The sequence below is a fragment of the Oncorhynchus masou genome, chromosome 15 (genome assembly GCF_036934945.1).
Source record: "Oncorhynchus masou masou isolate Uvic2021 chromosome 15, UVic_Omas_1.1, whole genome shotgun sequence".
In the NCBI taxonomy this organism is placed as follows: domain Eukaryota; kingdom Metazoa; phylum Chordata; class Actinopteri; order Salmoniformes; family Salmonidae; genus Oncorhynchus; species Oncorhynchus masou.
The window spans coordinates 50,637,046-50,652,696 of record NC_088226.1 but is presented as its reverse complement, the minus strand read 5'-3'; the positions used below and the strand labels follow the sequence as shown (position 1 = coordinate 50,652,696).

Here is a 15,651-nt window from a genome sequence, read left to right as displayed (position 1 = left end):
GCTCCACCATGAACACAGCAGACTGACTGGGGAACAGAGACAGACAAAGCAGGCTTTTTACATTTCTATTTCCCTGAAACTTGATATAGTTTGTTGTCCAATAATGGATGTGGAAGTGGTAGACATGCTACACGTCAGCTACCCTCCCACCACAACAGAGTAAAGGAAGTATGGAGACCCACCACTGACCAGAGCAGAGCAGTGGCGCCACACAGAACAGAATGGAAGGACGAAACACTACTGAATGTTGAACTTACACTGTATTCTATTTTTTTTATGGATGGATTTTTTTTCATTCTTTGGAAAAACTGGATTTGAAATTTCCAGCATGAGTTTGTGCATTGGGATGGTGTTTGTCATTAAACCCTGAGGCAAGCCCAAACAGCTATCAGCAATGTACAGTGGTTAGCTAGCTTAGAGGAAGTATTTAGTGTTGTGCGCATTGCGTCTATGCACTTAGCTAGCTACCGTCCCATAGCTTACATTGCATATGAAGTGTGACTGGCTCATCCGTGGATGTATGGAGAAAATTACTTATTTATTCTTTTTTTCGGGGGGGGGGGGGACTCCCCCACATGTGTTTCGTGCACTCTGATTGGCTCAAAGTCAAGTTATTGGCCATTGACAAGCATTGCGATTCTACAAGTAGAAACGGTTGATTATTCACTACCGGGTCAGCACGCAGCGGGTGTCGCTTTTGTTCTAGCAAGAGAAGGAACGGCCTCCCACTCCTATCAACAGGGAGATTCTCTGTGAGATTCATGCTTTAGGGCCACAATCGAAATGGAATCCCTAAAAAAGAAGCTTCCTGCATGCTTCTGAATGAGGATGATCACTGTTGAAAAGCATTTTACATTGGCAATGCACTTTACACTTCTCTTTGTACATGGACAGCAACAAACAGAAAAGCGATGAATGCACAATACAACCCAGCAGTGTTTCCATATTAGATACTTTTTTTCAAACAGTGTCACAATTCCCATGCTAAGTTGTTTTTATGTAATTCTGAAACTAACAGCACTGGAATTTTAGGAATTACTCGATGTTGGTCCAGCTGTCTGTACAATGCGGGAGCCACAGATTCTTCTGTGTGCAAAATGGGGAAGTTGAGAGGGGATAGTTGCTTGCTAAAAACCCATTCTCTTCTGTAATGTAGGTGCTTGACTTTTTCTCGTCTGTGAATGATCTCTAGTCCTGGGGATTTTGTCAGTATTTATTTCTCCGTTGTCCATACTCCCAGGATATGCTCTCTGCTAATAGTGGATAGCCTCTCTCCTAGAAGTCATTGTCATCAAATGACAGTAGGGTAGAGAGAAGTGCAAAGTCAATTCAACAAGAATGTGGGAATTCACATTTGATATCCTCTTTTACTGGTGCAGCTGACAACATGGGGATTCCTATCTCATTATGACAGATACAGGAACAGAATAATGGTTTTACTAAATGTTTCATTAATACAGTATATTTATTTATCTAAAAAAACACACACCAACCTAATCTTGACTGAGGATCATTCACTGTTAATGCTGAAAAGCCAGTACTGATCCTGCTTAGAAGCTGCTCTTCTCTGTCAACAGCTGTAGCATCACTCCTCAAAGTAAACACAAGCAAAAGCGATTATCAAACGTAATACTTAGAGCCACTGTAAAGCAGCCGATGGCCTGATTGTCATGGTATCGGAATAATGCTGTCGTGTCGTGCATCTTACATGACCCCCACTGGGTGAGATTAGTTTATTATTTTTTTACAAAATCTGTCTTGTCTGATGGTGTTTGTTTCAAGGCTTTCATGTAGTGTCTAAAGGCCACTAGAGTAACTGTACAAGGAGGCACTTCTTTCAGGAATAATACATGATCAAAGATACCATGAAATAAACTGAGGTAACAAAATGAGATGCTGACGGAACAATTCCTGTAAAAGAAATCTCAATGTCTGTTCATTTATATTTATTTTTGTGTCAATTGCCAAATGTGGAACCAGCTGAAAAGAGCATACATTATGCCAACCAGAATGCAAATCAACAAACAGTAAAACAACACATGTAAATGTACACACACACCAATATCATTTTTGTTCAATCTATGTTGCCTCAGAACTTTGCTTCTTAATTGTTGTACATTTTGTACAGTTTCAAAAGGTGTTAACAGTGTTATTTCACGAGCTCTATTTATTTCCATGTGTCTTTGAAAAAGATGAAACACAGAGCACTGAATCTATTCATATAAGCCTTCTGTGCGATGGTATGAACTGTGTACAGTAAACACTATACGAGGAAATAAAGCTGAATTGTCTTTGGATTAAAGTGCTGTATTTCTCTTTAATGTTTACATGAACATTCTCATTATAAAGCAAATAGCAGATACAGTTAGAGGAGACATGTCTTCTGACTGAAGAAGAAGACGAGCAACAACTCAGCAGTGAGGAAGGTGGTACAGTAGCTATGGCTCACCACTTAGGAGCCAGGAGAGAAGAGGAGGGACCATGGTTAGTGTTTCCTTCACACAGGGGAAGGTGCGTCAGACAGGCAAAGCAATGCCCTAGGGATTGTTCACACAAATTCCATCATTTGTCAATCTTGTTCATACCTTGGAAGTAGCATATGGGCCAGGAGTGACTGCCATCTATGATTCATCTGTTATTTATTAGCTATGGCCATGCAGCCTTGTACCAGACTGATTAACACAGATTCTGTGGTAGCAAACCATTCATGCAAGCTTGCGAGAACAGGCTGGCTCGTGAAGCTAATGGCCATGCACCACTGCATAAGAATAGCATCAATTTACCAAATATCACTCACTTCAGTATAGTAATCCCATAGGATTGTAGCTATGTGTTCACTGAAAATGTAGAGACTATTATTTTCACTATAATCTTACTTTGAATGAGCTATCCCTTTAAGGATGAACTAATACAAATATTACACATTCAATTATGGAGATCCAGTCAGTCAATCAAACAGACTGTAGTAACCATGGTTTTCTGTATCTTTATTCGTAAACCAATACACTAACCCCCGTCCCACCCATAGGAGAGAAAAAACAGGACAAAGCAGCACATCTGCTCAGTTGCAGCGAACACTGATCCCTCTGCTACTAAAGACTGCACCAGATTGCAGTTTTGCACAGTCAAATCTTTCCTTAATCCCTGCACTGTTAACTAATTGTAAACTGCCTTGTGAAATATGGATAAATATGATTTGTGGTCAGGCAAGATAGCAGAGCAGCGTTAATACAGGAGTGTATACAACCACACATCATAGTAAATGAACCAAATACGACAATTCAGCATGACTATAACCCATGCGCTAAAGAAGTGTTGTTGGATAGACATCTGAAATAGGCCTAGACTGGCTACATATTCATAGCAAAATTAAAACAAATGTAAAACTCAATAATATACAACACAACTGTTATCCAGACCTTTTCTGAGTCTTACCAGGTCCGTCCTAAACTTAAGTATTATCGATTTGGTTGTGTTTAAGCTCCTGTTGTGTAAGAAGAAGAAAAGATCAGTCTAGCAGAACAAGCACGTTTGCATAAAACGCCACAAAACAAGCTGATTTTATTCAGCCGATGACAAGCTATGATGACCATTAATGGATACCCTTTAATAGTGCTGCCTTACAAAGATAAACAGCAACAAAGACAGTTCGGATAATTTACACGGCACTTACAGCACTAGTATACAAATAAATCTGGGAAATTCCTGCACTGTTGCTTTTGCAAAGATGACAAACACAAGCACAAATGCCATCATCATCGATCTGAGGCGTCTATTACAACCTTCCTGAAGGCAACAATTCTAGTAACATGTAAATAGATATTTGGTTCAGACTGAACTTCATCTTGGACATCAAGACAGGATATTTTCTTCAAATTATGGCTTATTTTAATGATGAGCAATGGCTGCCATGACAGTGTAGCTTTAAATGGGTTTGAGTCACAGAGAGGCTTTTCAATGACAACTTCAAGGTTGTTCTGTTTTAAGTGAAATTAGGTTCTTTTTCACTGGGTCCTCATAGCAGAAATGAGATAGTTCACATATAATTAAAGCGAGGGAGGGTCGTTAACAGGATATTGGCTTCAGTGCCTGGTGAGGTGTTGCTCATTAGAACATTCTGGTGAGACGAACCATATAGACACTTGTCTATGGAGCAGCTTGGATCACTATCGCCTCGAGTAGCAGCAGACGGCAACGCTTGTTTATCATGCACTAAACACCCAGCTTTGCAACAGAGACTTATCGAGTTCTCGTGAAGATATTAGAGGGATGCTTTTCAACAGCAGAGACGGGATTTTACTTAGTGTTGAATTCCAAGCAATACTGTTCTGGGGACTAGCGAGCAGATTGCATTAAGAGTTGGCCAGTACAACAACATGTCGTTGCTTTTAGCCCCCAGACTGGGGAGAGTAAGAGAGGCAGAGGAAAGTGCTCCAGCTCATCCCTGTAACAAACCTTGGCCATCTGTCACTAATGGTGTTAGAGAGGCGACTTGTAAAAATGCATAAATGTTAAGTAAAGAAGGTTTGAGAGGAGGCACTGTCAAAAGTGAAAAGCTCAGAGAAAATTGAAGCCCATAATGGAAACATAATGGGCTTAGTGTCACAGTTGTGCAGACATGCCCGGGGAGTATGACATCACCGACTCCTACCTCAACCCAATCGAGATTCAGGAAATGACTGGTACATGGGCGAAACAGCTTTTCCAAATATACCAACAGCATTATTCCTGGTTGTGTAGGGAATGTATACTGTAACAAGCTGAGGGTCATAAGAGCTCTCCTTCTCAGTGATACCGTAAGAGAGCAGACTGTCTGGGCTGGGCCGTCTCTGTTCTGTATACTGGGGCCATGGTGACTGACTGACAGACAGCAGGACTCTTTTTGGAGACTGTTATTTAATGCCTCATGTTCAGGGAGATTGAGAGAAAGAGGGATTACAGCTTGTCCCCATTGTTTGTTCAAATGTGCATTAGCTTCTTTATCAAGCGGTGGTTAAGAGCTGAGATTCCAGATTTAGTATTCTCATCTGGTGGGAGGGAGGGGGTGCCAAAGAGACTGCTCTGATCAGAAGGGCTTACAAAAAAACTAAAGCAGATTTGGAGGCAGCCCATGTGTTGGCTATTTGGAGAACATCCAAATATATTTTAAGTGACATAACAGAGGGTGTGGGTATGTGGGGTGGGCCAAGGGAGACACAATGTGCTAGGTGAACAGTTCACTTAAACGAAGAGGCCTCGCCAGGCGATGTGTGTGTTATATAGTTGTTAGTCATCATGGGATAAGGTTGAACTTTTAGTTCTCCATGCTCCATCTGAATATAAAATTGCATATTAGATGTTTATTTTTAGGATGCATTTAAATATACAGTTACATTCTGCTTGTCAAGAATGATGCCAACAAAAATGCTTAAAACATTATTCTGAATAATATAACAAGTTTGACTTACTCCTAGGGTAAAATGTCCATACGCTGTCCAATTGTATTTTAAAGATTTTTATCAGCAAACACAAGACAACCAAAGGTAACACACAATATCTGAAAAAGAAGGAACCTCTTTTTGGTTGACATTTCTTTATTTTTTTTTAATAGCAATGATGACAGATGGATTCCTTGGAATTTGACATGAGAGACGATGAAGTGGTGGCGGGTTGAACTGCCAGAGTGGGATGACCATTGCACCTATCCGGTGTATGTGACAATAAAAAACATCATCATCATTACTGAGAGGGCTGTGTGCTAGGTCTGGGGTGGGCACAGGCTGGAGGGGAGGAGAGGGAGAGGAGGGCCTAGCCCTTGGAGGCGGTGTACTGGCGCAGCAGTGAGGAGATGGAGCTGGATTCAGTGACCTCCTCGGGCAGAGAGCCCTCCTGGTCCTTAATGGAAGGGTCTGCCCCAGCCTGTAGGAGCAGCTCCACTATGTCAGCAAACTCACACGCAGACGCTGCAGGACAGAGAGGGGGAGGGGAGGAAGGAGCAGAGTAACAGAGTAGGGTAAGAGAGAATGAGAGGGGGAGAGGAGAGAGAAGGGGAGAGGAGAGAGGCGAGAGAAGAAAGGGAGAGGAGAGATAAGGGGGAGAGGAGAGAAAAGGGGGAGGGGAGAGAGAGAGAGAGAGAAGGGGGGGAGAAGGGGGGGAGAGAGAGAAGGGGGGAGGAGAGAGAAAGGAGAGAAGGGGGAGAGGAGAGAGAAGGGGGAGAGGAGAGAGAAGGGGGAGAGGAGAGAGAAGGGGGAGAGGAGAGAGGAGAGAGAGAAAGGGGAGAGGAGAAAGAAGGGGGAGAGAGAGAGGAAAGAGACATAATTGTGATGCACTTCAGAGGTAAAAGGATCCATGGTTGACTAGAGTTAACATGCCATGAAAGCAGCTATTTCCATATATCATTTTTGGGCGGTATGACAAGAATATACACAAATCTGTATATCTAACAGTACCCAAATCACCTTCAAAAGGCTTCAAGGTCACTGGAGACATGATGCACACAGCTACATCTGAACACAGCTTCTAAGCACAGCTCATTGGTGTTAATATTCCTTACGTTTTTAACCTGAGTGCAGGAGTCAATGAAAAGCTCATATGGAGGCCCATTGACATTGCCCTGAACTTGTGGTTGGCTGAAACACTGATTTTGTGCCGATTTGCAATTGGAGTCCCACTAAAAGGACTTGCAAGCTCGGCTAAGATATGAGGAGAGGGCTTGCAGTTTCTTAAACAAGTTAGCGAGTCACAGCGCTGATGCACCAGGATTCCACCACGCTCTGAGTGTTTTCAATCACTCTCTCCCCTTAAAAAGAGAGCTATCCTGCTCCTGTGTGATAGGCTGATGTCAGCGGGAATGGCTGATTGACAGCAGGCCCTTTTAAACCTCCAGCCCAGAGGTGGCTAAAGTGCCGCTCGTTCTTAGCAGGGAGAAAATAAGAGGCTTGGTTATGTCAGGTTCGAGAATTTTCTTCTCCTTCTAAATTTTATTTTCCGGGCTGCGTGCGCCATACGGGGGCCCTGGGCTGTAAAAACCCTCATCCCCCCCGGGAGTCGTTGAGAAGGAGAACAATTTATAGTGTGCAGTAAACCCTCAATTAATCATTTGCCAGCCACTGTGGCCCAGTGTAAATAGAGGTGGAAATGAATTTTCATTCTCTGCTATTTGTCTCCTGGAGTTCATCGCTTATGTTTATTAGTCATTTTTTTATGCCCCATCCTCCTGTCCCTGCCTGGTTTGGTGGCAGTGGTGGTGGTCTACTGTACGCCAGCCACGTGACCAGTCCCTACACTGCAGCCGCCAAGCCCAGCCAACTGCCCACTCAGCCCAGGGCCAGATGGTGTGTCGTCCCCCCCCCCCACATACACACACCAAGGGCTCAGAGGACATGGGGACCGCCCATGGGAGGGGGTCTTGAGAGTCCGAGGAGCACTGTTGATTTCCTTGGGGAGACCTGGTGATTATTACACACAGCCCTTCCGTACGCACAGATACAGACAAACACACACACACACAAACACACACCCACTAACACTGACATAGAGAGATGGCAAGAAGGAGGGATGAAAGAGACACTGACAGATGAAAGGCACCTGAGATAGCAACAGCAGTAAAAGAGGGAGAAGAGAGGGGGATGAGAAAGAGGGAGAAGAGAAGCAGAGGGGGACATACGCAGGGCCAAGAGAGCAGATGGTTCATGGTTTCCCATCCATCCCCATACAACTGTTCACACTCATAAACAGATTCAATTTACATGACATGTACATACATACATACAAACACTCATACACAAACATAGCCTAGAGACACATATTCATCCAGAATTCCAAATTAAAATCTGTGATATCCGGAAGATTACCATAATGCAGTGCTGTCTGGCCCTCGTCATCCTGTGAAGAGAGAGAGAAATGTTAAGAAACCTGAGAAGAGTTCCAGACAAACAGGTCTAACTTGTAGACCCATAACACAGTAAAGGGTATATAAAACAAGCTTAAATCATAGAGACAACCATTGCTCATAGAACAATGAAAGAACTGTAGCCTTGTCAGTTGTAAAGTTGTGGCTCGCAAACTTTGCAGTTGACAAAACTGCTTTTTACCTTTCGACTAAATTAAAAACCCAATGATTTCCCCATAAAGGGGATTATGTAAAAATATTAAATACTGATCTGAAACTGAGTGAACAATTAAACCTTTCAACTTGAGACTCCATAGCAGACTGAACCAGGGGAACCAATGGCATCAGCCCACTATCCACCCCTAAGCCCTAGCTGAGCCCTCTCTGAGCCCTCTGCCACAGGTTAACACACTGTGGCCAACGGGCCAGGCAGAGCAGGCAGACCTCAGTGCTCAAAAGGCTCAGAGAGGGAACAAAGCCTAGGCGTCTCTCGTCATTGTCCTGGGGTGACAACGTGCTAAACACATTACCCACGGAGGCCGTCCCATCACACAATGATCTTGGTACAAAGGAGCAGTCTTCCCTGAGCACCGCCACCGTTTGGGACAAATTGAAGTGGTGTCTATGGTCTGTGACCGGAGCTGATATGAAGAAAAACAATATTTAGGAGAGGTCAGCAGGGGTGTAAATCCTGTGGGCTGTGTGTGCAGGCGGCATGAGGCCGGGAGTGAAGAGGTCAGTTTAACTCTGACAGTGTATGATACGCATCATCAAGGCGGACTCGTCTCCAGCGTGCCTTTTCACCCCCTAATGATGACAAACTGCGATATTGTTGTCACCAGCTAACCGCTGTTCAGATGGAAACAACTAGAATACCTCCAGTCACTAAGCCAACTGGCTGCTTCTTTAGAATCACAATCACCTTTACTCGCCAATAAATGTACATACCCTGAATTTGACAATAGGTGCTGTCAGCAACAGACATTGTACAAACAGGGTCCTGTGGGGCTCAGTTGGCAGAGCATGGAGCTTGCAACGCCAAGGTTGTGGGTTCGATTCCCACGGGGGACCAGTACAGAGAAAAAAAGTATGAAAATGTATGCACTCAAGTCGCTTTGGATAAGAGCATCTGCTAAATTACTTACATGTTAGAATACAGACGTCAACCTACAGAATATACAATATAAATACAGTAAACAGAAAACTCTGGACTATAGTCTGATTACAGTGGGAATACACAATTTAATCGTGAATAAATGATGAGTGAGGAAGTTAGACGCACAAATACCCCCCCCCCCCCATCTAGGACGATCAATGGAAACAGGATGCACCAGAGCTCAATTTCGAGTCTCATAGTAAAGGGTCTCAATCCTTATGTAAATAAGCTCAGTTTTTATTATTAATAAAATTAGAAAAAATGTCTAAACACCTGTTTTCGTTTCGTCATTGTGGAATATCGTGTGTAGACTGCTGAGCATTAAAAAAAATGTTTTAATCAATTTCAGAATAAGGCTGTAACGTAACAAAATGTGGAAACAGTCAAGGGGTCTGAATACTTTCCGAATCAACTGTATGTACCCAGTAGGTCCCTCAGGTCCTCTGGCACTGGCCTTATAACTATCTAAAAGCCTAGGACCAAGAGGTATGGAGAGGCGCCTTTAGTTATTCCCAGCCTCTGGAATAGCCTATTTTTTCTTCTTCTGTGAAGCACATTGTTGCATTCCATGTCGGAAATGTGCTGTATGAATAAAGCTGGACTTGATTTGAACATCAGTAAATCCTTTTTTTCTTAGCCTTTGGCCCTAACCTATTAACCAGTGAAGAAACCATTAGTGGAACCAACCCAGTGTCAGACAAAGCCTGTCGAATCATCCCAGAGCATGAGGGGGAGGGAGCTCACCTACGCTGCTTGATAAAGGCTCTCTCCAACGATCCCAGAGTGAGATCCTATTGTTTGCCCTGAGCAGCACCACTTCAGGGGCCTGCTGATTCCATTAGAGAGTTCAATTCCCCCAAGATGGATAGAATACTGATGCAAATGTCCTCAACCATAAATGGATCGGGAGAGACACAGTATTTTCCTGTGGTCTGCATCTAAGGTAATGTTGATTATTCAGTACAATGTTAGTGTTAGGTTTAATCCCACTTGATGTGCAAAGTATAAATATCAAAATACACACAAAAGTACAAATTCGGACAATAAAAGCATGTCAGTGGCCACAGGCTCTCTCACACACACACTATAGTTGGTCTATTGCCCTACGCGATAGAGGCAGAGTGGCAGATGTTTAGCGCAGAGGCAGCGAGTGGGACCTTGATGCACACAAATACATACAGGAATAATTAAACTGTAAGGGGTTTAGGTCTTAATCTGCTCCCTCCAACTAATCTGGTGTTAGTGCCGGACGGCTGGGACAGCACGGTGTGTGCAGGGACACTCCCAGGGTATGACAGGGAGGACACACGCAAAAGTTGCCTCATACAGTACTTAACGCGACGCAACACACACACACACAGATTAAAAGTGTATAAAATAAGTGGGCAACACATGAAGTAACTAATGCCAAACCAAATATGTAAACATAAGTTTGTATTCAAAATATATTAACTTAAAACAGACTAAAAGCATGTTTGTACATTGTAGTAAAATTAAGAGGTTTCCTTTAAAAAGGCATATATTGTATGTTGCCTATGTGGCAGCAGAATCCAGAAGTAGGACCCTGCAGGTTGGTGCACCACTGTGACTGACTAAAGGGTCCATGTATGTTAGTGGAGGTGAGGGCCCTGCCCTTTACTAGGTTCTTTAAAGTGCTGCAGTGTGGAAGCTGGCTGGTCCTGTCTGCCTGGGAGCCAGAGGGGGGGGGGGGGTCCTCTCGCCTCTCCTCTCAGCATTTACTAATGCTCCAAGAGAGGCTTGATGGATTCAGGAGAAATTGGATTGTCTCCCAATTGCTTTTGGAAAAAGGAGGAGACTTCCTAGCTGGAGGTAGCAATTATCTTTGTAGCTCTCCATCCCATTACAGAAGCACATCACAGCATAGCTCTTTTTTCAAATGTCACCAAAGTTTTCCTTGCGTTTTTTTAAGATTGAGAGTGGTATGCAACGTTATTTGAAGAGGTCTGCACAAGCGAATCAAACTATATATTTTTGTCCGGCTGCCTTTTTTCCCTGTGTGTACAGATATAGGATCCTAATTTGATCAATATTTTGTTGCTGAGAATTTCCCTGCGCTGCAGGAAATGCAGATGAGCTTCATGATTTACATAAATTCACTGAAAACATGCACTAACACACTGTTATATTAACAGTATTCCACTTTTCATATAGCCTCATTTTGACATGCTAATAGCCTAACCAACGATCAAGCAACATTATGGACTAAACATTCAAATCCTGTTGCTGTAGGATTATTTACTGCGACAATATAGGTCAAATTTAAATCTTACATCTGTATGTTTGTGACTGAGTCTATCAATATGTCCATCCCTGTTTCTCTATTTGTTTGTAGAAGCCAACACCCTTGGAGGGGAGTGGTGGAATTTGCCTTCCCAGTAGCATGGGAGGAGAGGCTGCAGACAGACAGACAGACAGAGAAATAACATTGATAGACATGAAGAGAGTAAAAGGGACCATAAAACAGAGAAAGATGGAAAGAGTGAAAGAAACATGGAAAAAAGTGAGAGAGAAAGAGATAGAGGACGAAACAGTTACAGAACAAGGTCTTTCCAGTACATCACAGCAGGTTTGTCTACGTGAGCCAGACATATTCCGTAGAGAAAAATGCTCTCTCAAATCCATTGCCATCTGTAGAACCTGCTGCAGCATGAGGCAACAGGCAGGGCTTGGGTTTGTGCTCTCCAGCCATTAAAAGCTTTCTTGTTTTCATACCACAGCAATCCGGCAACTGCCCATGGCATATGGTAGGTGTGCTGAAAGCCATTGTGGGATTTTTATCCTTTAACACCATTCTCTATTCCAGCTACATCTTACTCTCTAACCGACGCCCCCATTCTCTCTCTCTCCCCCCCCCCTCTCTCTACCTCCTGTACCTCTCTATCTCTCTCGCTCCACTGTCCCTGACAGCCACATTAAACAAGTGGGAAAAATTGACAAGCAATTATGATTTATGATCAATGCATGCAGCTGCAGCTGACTTGTATAATGACAATGGCGCTGGGGAGAAGGGAGAGAGAAGGGAGAAAGGCTCGGCAGTCTCCAGGGCTTGCAGTGGGACTTGTAAAGGGAGCATGGATAGAACCCTCCACCATTCATATGCAGATACCATTACGATGAGCAGGTGCCATTAATCAGAGTCTCAGAAAGACAGAGGAGAACAGGCTGATCCCGGGTTATTCCAGGTCTCTGAAGACCTGCTGCTGGGTACTCTATGGTACTGCCTGTGGTCTCTATGTTACTGTGTTCCATTAAAGTAGATCACAGGACACACGGCGCACTGATGGGCTGAACAGATGTCTCCAGACCAAATACAGACACTCTACTGTTCATGTCTGTTTGAAGTTCATCACAGGAGTGGGGTTCTATACAGCCAGTGAGCTTTATATGTTACGGAGCACATGAACTGGAAAAATGCTTCAAAATTATTATCCGAATATCCGTGATTTTCTTGTAAAGAGACACCAGCTTTTGTTTATCTGGTTGTATGTGTGTGTGTGCATCTGTGACTCCGTGTGTGTGTGTGTGTGTGTGGGAGCTGGATATCCAAAGGTAAAGGGATCAGAAGACAGTGGCACCCCTAATTGAATCTGTGCAGTGAGTGTTAACCTTGCCATTCAGCGTGTGAGCACTGCCATGCTGGTGCAAATTAGCGCTTCCCCAAAGTGTGCCTCCGGGCTCCACAGCAGGTCACCCTGTGTGCCAATAAACCACCTCACAGGCTCTCTAAAGCACACCGTAATATTTTATACAATTCCCGGAGAAGAGGAACCAGGGATCTCAGGGGCCTGGTTCAAATGGCCAAGACCACTCCAAGAGGTCTGATGCTCTTAATGTCCTAATCAACTGAAACCGTTCGGAAATGGATTCTTCCAACAATGTCTGCTAGGAACGATTGCGTTTCTGAAACCAAGACCTGTCTGTGTTTTGGTATTCAGATTGAGGTTGATTAAAACCATAGTCTGGGGTTGATTTTTAAAGGAACACAACCACAGTGTGCACCCTGCAAGAACGCAGCCAAACATGTATGTTTACCATGCTTTATTTAGTGTCAGAGGATCAAGAGATTATATTTTTCTCCACAGGTTCTCTGTAATTTTGGAGGATGGGAAAGGAAAACTCTCCCTTCTTCTTTTCCTCCTTGTGTATACTGTACTTCTCTTCCTCCCCCAGCCCCACTCTTCCACTTTCTCATCTCTCCCTCCCACTCCCCCCTCCCTCTGTCCCATCCCTCCTCTCCCACCGCTCTTCCACTTTCTCATCTCTCCCTCCCACTCCCCCCCCTCTCCCTCTGTCCCATCCCTCCTCTCCCACCACTCTTCCACTTTCTCGTCTCTCCCACTCCCTTCCCCCCCTCTCTCTCCCCCCTCCTCTCCCACCGCTCTTGCTTGCTCCCGAGGGACTCGGCAGAATCCATTAGCATGGGGGAGAGTGGCAGGGAATTAACATTGGTGTGTTCCAAGTCGAGTGGATCATCAATGATGTTTAAAAAGAAATATATAAAATAAATAAATACACAAGAGTGTAATATGAAAATCAATGGCCAGGCAGCAGGCATTTGGGAGAGAGGCCCATAAAGTGGGGTTGACTACTAACTGCACCCTGAAGAGGAAAACAGTCACTTTGTTTTCTCGCTCTCCATCAGTAAGCAGCTGAGGACAGCTTTAATGCTCAGCGCAATTTATGTGGATTAAATAAATTGTTGAGTGTACAAATTGTGAGAAGCCAATAAGAAAGGTAGTTACAACACTAACTGCAAAGAGGGACTTTTCTTCTTACCTGCAGCAGGAATGAGTCACGTAGCTACTTCTTTACACGGTGTGTCATATAATAAATCTACATCTGTGCATTATCCTATTGGGACTTTTAAAAATGGTTGTGTCGGCCGTTTTACTTTCATTTAAACATGTGCCATATAACCTCTGCTAGCATGTATAAATGTCAAATGTACTGTATGAGTGGTGTAATTTCACTCTGTACGTCGCTGAGCAGAGACATTCTGTAGAAGGGTTGCTAATGCAGAAGTCCTATTAGAAAAAACATTGTAATACCCTATCAAAAGTAAACGGTTGCTTATTAAAACTCCTATGATTCGCTTCTGTCAAACTGAGTTTCTGTAGACCCCTCCTCTTTTATTAAAAAAAAGCACACGCACAAAAACATGTGCTTCCACAAAACAGGGCAATTACCTTTCGCCAAGGTAAAGAAAACATATCCACCCCCAGCCACTAAAAAAGGCCTGAGTGAGTACTGAGCAGTGGCTTGGGAGCGGGTGCAGATTGGAAACGCTGGGGCGATTCATTACAGTTTGTCAATGGCCCTATTAAAAGAGAGGAAGCAGGGCTGGCTTTCTGAAATATCTGTATTAATGTGTGCACTGAGCCGTGGGTGTGTGACCTGTGTGCTGTAGCTGGGCAGTGCAGACGAGATTTATTCCTGCCTATGCGGGAACACTGCCATTCTCACACAGCAGGCAACGGGCCACCCCCCCCCCCCACACACACACACACACACACCGTTAAACTTATGACGAATTCCGTTAGATATTTGTTATGACTCCGATGACTGAGTCATTTGTTATGGGAGGCCGTGCTGGGAAGGGGGAGGGATACAAACCTGTAATAATGCTCCTGCCGTAGAATTTCAATCAGCTGCTGTTGTTCCTGTGTGTGTGTGTGTGTGTGTGTGTGTGTGTTTACTAGTTTAATAACCAAGGCGTGACACTGAGGTGGAGGACAGAGATGAGAATGTGCAGTACACACTGGCCTGTATTGCTCTGATAAAACAGACCCTGGCTTTGGACAGACCAGGAACATAGCTCCAATCTCACGTCGATACTCTACAGTTCAGCCAAACACAGGTAAGGGTACAAAGCTGTGACATTTCTAATCACAACACATATCAAATCCACACAGAATGGCATTGCCACTAACTAGGACGATGCAGCAAACATTTAATAAGCCAAATAGTAAAACACAGTTGACTTACTGGGAGAGAAGAGCTGTTCACAATAAGACACTAGGAGAATGTCAATATTGCCATTATACAGTACTTAAAGCCACTGCCTGAGGCTTCTGTGCAAGACATAATCCCTTGTCTTAGAGCCTTGAATGAAACCGGATTGAGTCTGTACTGTAAAGAGACCCCTGACATCAGGAACCTACGAAGGATAGCTATACACAGTGCCTTCAGAACGTTTTCACTGCGTTTGACTTTTCCACATGTCGTTATGTTACACTTAGAATTTAAAATGGATTAAACTCACTGGCCAACATGTAATACCCCATTATGTCAAAGTGGAATTAAGTTTAAAAATAATTAAAAAAAAGTTTAAATGTCTTGAGTCAAAAGCCTAAATAATTTCAGGAGTAAAAATGTGCTTAACAAAGTCACCTAATAAGTTGCATAGACTCGCTCTGTGTGCAATAATAGCATTTAGCATTTTTTAATGACTACCTCATCTCTGTTACCCAGACATACAATTATCTGTGAGGTCCCTCGAGCAGTGAATTTCAAACACAGATTCAACCACAAAGATCAGGGAGGTTTTTCAACGCCTTGCAAAGAAGTCCACCTATTGGTAGATGGGTAAAAATAAAAAGACACT

The 15,651-nt window shown here is 43.6% G+C and overlaps 1 protein-coding gene across 1 annotated transcript in view; it reads right to left on the bottom strand.

The window, feature by feature from the left end:
- Positions 1–5,555: 5,555 nt before the first annotated feature.
- Positions 5,556–15,651, bottom strand: part of LOC135556399 (acyl-CoA-binding domain-containing protein 6) — a 37,561-nt gene continuing 27,465 nt past the window's right edge. The window contains exons 7-8 of the mRNA XM_064989584.1: positions 7,833–7,863; positions 5,556–5,942 (exon numbers count right to left, since the gene is read on the bottom strand). Of these exons, the coding sequence (XP_064845656.1) occupies positions 5,788–5,942; positions 7,833–7,863 (186 nt within the window). The 3' untranslated portion in view covers positions 5,556–5,787. The remainder of the gene's footprint in view (positions 5,943–7,832; positions 7,864–15,651) is intronic.